The following is a 6,052-nucleotide window of genomic DNA, read 5'->3' as shown; positions in this document are numbered from 1 at the left end:
GGCTAGGCCAGGCTAGAGCTAGGGCCAGGCTAGGTCTGGGCCAGGCTAGGGCTATGGCCAGGCTAGGGCTGGGCCACGCTTGGGCTATGGCCAAGCTATGGCTAGGGCCAGGCTAGGGCCAGGCTAGGGGTAGGGCCAGGCTAGAGCTAGGGCCAGGCTAGGGCTAGGGCCGGTTAGGGCTAGGGCCAGGCTAGGGCTAGGCCTGGGCCAGGGCCAGGCTAGGGCTAGGCCAGGGCCAGGGCCAGGCTAGGGCTAGGGCCGGGGTAGGGCCAGGGCCGGGCTAGGGCTGGGCTTGGGCCAGGGCCAAGGCCAGGGTGAGGGCGAGGGCGAATGCGAGGGCTAGTGCTAGTACTAGGCTAGCGCCGTCCCCGACATGACGGCGCGCCCGCATCCTTCGCCTGGCCGTTACCTCTTCTTCCTATCCCTCTTGTCCACGCCAGTGTCTCCAGGAGCCCAGCAGGATATACCGCGGTTTCCAATCTGCGAAAGGAGGACCGCCAAGCCAGAAATGCCAAGCCAAGCGATCACTGCCACGCCAAGCCAAACGACCACCGCCAAGCCAAGCAGCCACCGCAAAGCCTCGCGGGTAAGGCCAAGCCAATCCGTTACAGACCAGTGCACCTGCCCACCTGTGACGTCACGGAACCTGTGACTTCACTGCAACTGCCACTCCAGCCTCCCAGAAAAAGACTCCTTGGCCTGCAGGTGGCGCTGCAGCTCCAGCCTCCCAGAAAAAGACTCCTTGGCCTGCAGGTGGCGCTGCGGCTCCAGCCTCCCAGAAAAAGACTCCTTGGCCTGCAGGTGGCGCTGCAGCTCCAGCGCCAACCTGGGCTGGCTGGTCCTCCCTCGGAGGTTTCGGGGTGGCGGCACCCAGCCTGCCTGTCATGAGTGCCGCTTCACAGCGCCGCCGGCGCACCTGCTCCTAGGCTTGCTCGGTTCAGGGGTACGGGCCAGTTCCGCCCCCGGCTTGGCCACTGCAGCGAAGTTGCCCTAGGGTCCGCGCTGCCAGGACGCAAGCGGAGTCTGATGGCTGGGTCAGAGCGGCCTGTCAGCCTGGCTGGAAGGGCCTGCCCAACGCCGCTGCCCGCCCAGCTCCTACTCGGCCTGCGCCCGGAGCCAGGGACCAGCTCTGGGCATTCTGCTGCCTTAGGATGGGGCCGAGCAGCCGCTCCCCGCCCTGTGCCGCAGCCGCTGCGTGCATCTGCCCAGGGTCCGTGCAGCTGGCGACCCGGGCGGGTCGGGGAATGCCTGGTGCCACCGAGATTGCTCGCCTCTAGTTCCACTTTTAGTTTTGTCTGAGAAAATATATATTATACACATTTGGTTTTTCTAAATTTTGTATAAAGTTATGGGGCACAATTGTAATTTTGTTACACGGATATTTTGCTGCATGGGGTGAAGCCTGGGCTTTTTGAATATCCATCACTGGAATAACATGCATTGTACCCATTAGTAATTTTGCATCTTGCACCCCCAACCCTTCCAAGTCTCCATGTTTTCACACTCTACGTCCATGTGTACACATTATTTAGCTCCCACTTATGAGAATGTGGGGTGTTTGTCTTTCTGTGTCTGAGTTGTTTCATTTAAGGTAACGGCCTCCAGTTCCATCCAAGTTGCTGCAATAAACATGATTTCATTTCAAAATACACATATAGGTATACGTAGAATTTTTAAAATTATCTTTAAAATTTTTGCTTCTTTCTGGTTATTTCCTCAAGGTCATCCATATATCTCCTGCAGCTGAATCTCTCGATATGCCTCTGCAGCCCTCTGTACCCCAATCAAAATTTTTATTTTTATTTATTTATTTATAAATAAATATAAATAAATAAATAAAGAGAGAGACACAGAGTCTCTCTCTGTGTCGCCTAGGCTGGAGTGCAGTGGCACAATCTCTGCTCACTGCAACCTCCGGCTCCTGGGCTCAAGCAATTCTCGTGCCTCGGCTTCCCAAGTACCTGTGACTGCAGGTGTGCGCTACCACAACATGGGGTCTCACCCATGTTGGCCAGACTGGTCTCGAACTCCTGACCTCAAGGAATCCACCCGACTCAGCTTCCCAAAGTGCTGGGATTACAGGCGTGAGCCACTGGCCCAACCCCACTCTAAATTTTTTAAATGATTGTTGAATAAGTAAAAGTAATATGTATCATCTTGTACTTTTAAAAAAACTTCTTGAATAAAATGTAATAGTTTACATTTCATTGACAAATTTATCAGTCCAATTCTGCTTTACAATGCCATCCCTTGGGAACCACAGCTTATTCTCTAAAGAGAGTTGAAGATACGCATTTGGTTATAATTATTTAACATGAAAAATGTATCCATTCCAAGCCTAACCTGAGAGATACAGATAATATACATTCCTATAATTGAGCTCGAAAGTGCTTTTATTCTTAGGATAAATTTTAAAAACTAGAATCTGTGGAGAACCAAGATCACATGTAAAACCACTAAATATATACATTTTTGTAAAGTATGTAAAAACAGCATTGAAAAGAATAAAAATCAGGCAATTTGTGAGTGGAAGGAGAGATGGCAAAAGTCTTTATTAACAAAATAATCATAGTTATGGAAGTTTTATTACATGCTGGCCACATTCTCAGTATGTTAAGTGTATTGGCTTATTTAAAACTCACAAGAATCTCATGAGATATTAATATTTCCCCCATTTTAAAGATGAGGCTCAGGGAGATTACAACTTGCCCAAGCTCATACAATGAGTGACCCTTGGAGCCCAGCAATGAACCGAGTCAGTGACATTACAGACGTCGTGATAAAAATGTGACTCTTGGCCAGGCGCGGTGGCTCACGCCTGTAATCCCAGCACTTTGGGAGGCCGAGGAGGGCAGATCACGAGGTCAGGACATGGAGACCATCCTGGCTAACACGGTGAAACCCCGTCTCTACTAAAATACAAAAAATTAGCCGGGCGTGGTGGCAGGCACCTGTAGTCCCAGCTACTCGGGAGGCTGGGGCAGGAGAATGGCGTGAACCCGGGAGGCGGAGCTTGCAGTGAGCCAAGATTGTGCCACTGCACTCCAGCCTGGGTGACAGAGCAAGGCTCTATCTCAAAAAAAAAAGAAAAAAAAGAAAAGCAAGCAAAAGTTCCTCTTGTTGATGGAGTCACACCAGTGTAGGAGCTGCTGGATCCTGTGCAAGCTCAGAGGGGTAGAGAAGAAGCTCTCTGCCTTCAGAGAGCTTGTAGTTTTGTTGTAGCCACAGACTGGCATGCAGGAGCCCACCTACGGATGCAGAAGAAGTAAAAGAGACCCCAAGCAAAGGCAGAGCTAGGAAAGAGCAGAGGGATGTGGGCGGGTGGGGGTGACGGGCATGGCAGCATCACCACCGTGGAATATCATCTTGGGAGGCGGTGCAAATCAGTGTGGACCTGATTTCATGTGCTGAATTGTTTTGTGGAGGAAGTGTCAGAGAATGGAGGCATGACGGATTCTGTGGCATCCAGACCTTCTCGGGTCATTCCCCGTATGCCAAGCAAGAGACCGAGGCCAGGAAAATTCATCACCCTCGATGAAGCAGTGAGATGTAATGACCAAGGGGCTTATGCCCTTGAGCCAGATGGCCCAGCCCTTTACCCCAGCCCGCTGCCGCTTGGGGGCATGGCCCGCACATTGCTTAACCTCTCCATGCTGCCATTTTCTCATCTGTAAAATGGGAGTGCAAACTGCCTCAGGATTATTGAGAAAGTTAAGCTAGTGATTATGTAACCTGCTTAGAACAATGCCTGGCACACTGTTTTGTGTATGATAAATTTATTAATATTATCAACATCATCTTTATTTCCAGGCATTATTACTTAAGCCGTGGCGTAGCTTTTCCCATTTGAAATAGGCTAGTGTTTTGTTTTGTTTTGTTTTGTTTTGTTCTAATACGGAGAACCATTTAGAAAGTCTAAAGTCCAGTGAAAATACCAGTGGGTTCGCTTAACTCAGGTTAGCTTGGTATGCTTCTCTGACCTGGCCCTGGCTCGGGAGTACACGTTTTCTGAATCTTACAGGACCTGCCTGACATGCAAGAGCTCATCACTCAAGTGTGGTCAGAGAAGTGCTCCCTGCAGGCCGCAGCCATCCTCGGTGAGCCCCCTGCCTGGCCTTTGTATCCCCAGACTTCCTTTCCTGCCACTCCCCTTCTCTCTCACACCCCACACTGCTGTTTTAAGGTTGAAAGGGTTGTCTCGGTTCATCTGTAAGATGTTCCTGGCCTTTACTTGTGCCAGCTGGGCATCAGATCGTGTAGAAGCATTTCGAGATGTGCTGTTACATTGGCCCTTCTCCCTGTTACTGTCCTCATGCAACTGTGCTGGCTTCACTGGGCCGACGGCGTTGGATCTGGGATTGATCTGTTTATCTCCACCACTTTTCAGCAGGAGACAGGACTGGCTTCCCCACATGCTGGCTCCTTTTGCTTTTGGGATGTAGGGGCCACCTGTGTGATAGGCCTCATTTGTGACTAGTGTGCTATTGTAAATCCTTGTTCTTACTGATTCCCTGTGAAACTTTCAGATGCAAATGATGCTCACCAAACAGAGACCTCCTCCTCCCAAGTCAAGGACAATAAGGTAAGTCTGGGCCATGGTTTTTGAGGAATACGAAGCAGGATTAGCAACAAAGTAGGAATGCATGCTCATTGTAGAGCAGTGAACCCTAAATTTCTAAGGAAACCCCCCACCTCCCTCCCTTCTCTTACCCAACCTCAAAGCTTCCTGCACAAAGCTTCCTAGATGTCAGATCATCCCTGGGAAGAGGGTTGAGGAACCTGTTGCTGTGCAGAGTAGCACCCGTAGGTAAGAGCTCTAACTCATAACATGGCCAATAGACCTGCACCCCAGTCTTACCCTGGCTCTCTCTTAGCCTCTCTGGGTTTCAGTGACTCTGACTACAAGGCAGGGATGTGGTAGCCCCTCCTCATAGGAGGCTGTCGGGATTGAGTGATTGAGGGAGATGGCCCCTGTAAAGCTCTGAACCAAGCAGTCGGCACTCAGGAATGTTCACCAAGGGTGTTCTGTGACCGATGCTACATACGTCTCTTTGATTTGACTTCCAGCCTCTGGTTGAACGGTTTGAGACATTCTGCCTGGACCCTTCCCTTGTCACCAAGCAAGCCAACCTTGTGCACTTCCCACCAGGCTTCCAGCCCATCCCCTGCAAGCCTTTGTTCTTTGACCTGGCCCTCAACCATGTGGCTTTCCCACCCCTTGAGGACAAGTTGGAACAGAAGACCAAGAGTGGCCTCACTGGATACATCAAGGGCATCTTTGGATTCAGGAGCTAACCAGGCTCTTCCTCGGGGGCAGGGGAGATTCTGACTGTTAATCTGTATTGTGAGAAAATCCCAGCAAGTTCCATGATATTAAATCCAGGTCTGCATTGGCCTGGGGCAAGAGTTTAACATCTTCAGCCCTGCATTCCTACAGCCTGTGTCTGTACACATTCTTAAGCAGTGAGTTAGGAGAGCAGCCTGTTGTCTTCTGGTAAATGTGTGCGGGGTAATCCTGTCTCCTGTACCTCCTGGGAGAGGGGCCGCTGCTCTCTGGTGCCCTGTGAGCTGTGATTGATTGCCTTTGGTCAGTAATGTGTTCAGGAGTCCACACCAGGCACAGATGGGGCCTTGAAACGCTTTGTCATGCTTCAAGTCATGTCATGTCATGTCATGTCATGATTTGAAATGAACTCATCCTTGCTGTGAGCATCCAGGATCCCTTGAAAAGTTTATTTATGACTATGAAACTGGCAACGTCACCCCAGAATTATGGTCAGCCTTATTCCCCTTCACCTCCCAGTGAACGTTAAGAAGTTTCAGACAAGCAGAGAGCTCTATTTTTAGAAGAAATATGTTACACTCAGAAATGATGAAACCACATCTTATATTAAAAGGCAAAGATGACAGAGAATGTGCCCATTTCTTATGTGCCCTCCCTCATGTCCAGTCCCTGTTCTCTCCTTGGGAGCCTGGTTGTGTGAAGCCGGTGAGGTCAAGTGTAACCTGACTTACTGGCAACTAGGTGAGACTGATGCCGAATACACATGTT

General features: G+C 50.3%; 1 protein-coding gene across 1 annotated transcript; it reads left to right on the top strand.

Moving 5' to 3' along the window:
• Nucleotides 1-358: 358 nt before the first annotated feature.
• On the top strand, nucleotides 359-5,479 carry LOC129137690 (signal recognition particle subunit SRP68-like). Its single transcript, XM_054670989.2, has 4 exons — nucleotides 359-586; nucleotides 4,022-4,097; nucleotides 4,527-4,582; nucleotides 5,068-5,479. Exons 1-4 carry the CDS (start codon nucleotides 374-376, stop codon nucleotides 5,293-5,295), a joined length of 573 nt encoding a protein of 190 aa, XP_054526964.2. The 5' UTR covers nucleotides 359-373; the 3' UTR covers nucleotides 5,296-5,479.
• Nucleotides 5,480-6,052: the final 573 nt, after the last annotated feature.

Source organism: Pan troglodytes, chromosome 19 (genome assembly GCF_028858775.2).
Source record: "Pan troglodytes isolate AG18354 chromosome 19, NHGRI_mPanTro3-v2.0_pri, whole genome shotgun sequence".
NCBI lineage: Eukaryota > Metazoa > Chordata > Mammalia > Primates > Hominidae > Pan > Pan troglodytes.
Note: the sequence above shows the minus strand (reverse complement) of the source record. Positions and strands in the feature narration are given on the sequence as shown.

What these genes read in the sequence shown, in the direction of transcription:
- LOC129137690 (XM_054670989.2), top strand. Translation starts at nt 374, where the DNA reads ATGACGGCGCGCCCGCATCCTTCGCCTGGCCGTTACCTCTTCTTCCTA. An exon ending in GCAGGCCGCAGCCATCCTCG is followed by an intron (nt 4,098 to 4,526) that starts GTGAGCCCCCTG and finishes TGAAACTTTCAG; the next exon opens with ATGCAAATGATGCTCACCAA. An exon ending in CCCAAGTCAAGGACAATAAG is followed by an intron (nt 4,583 to 5,067) that starts GTAAGTCTGGGC and finishes TTTGACTTCCAG; the next exon opens with CCTCTGGTTGAACGGTTTGA.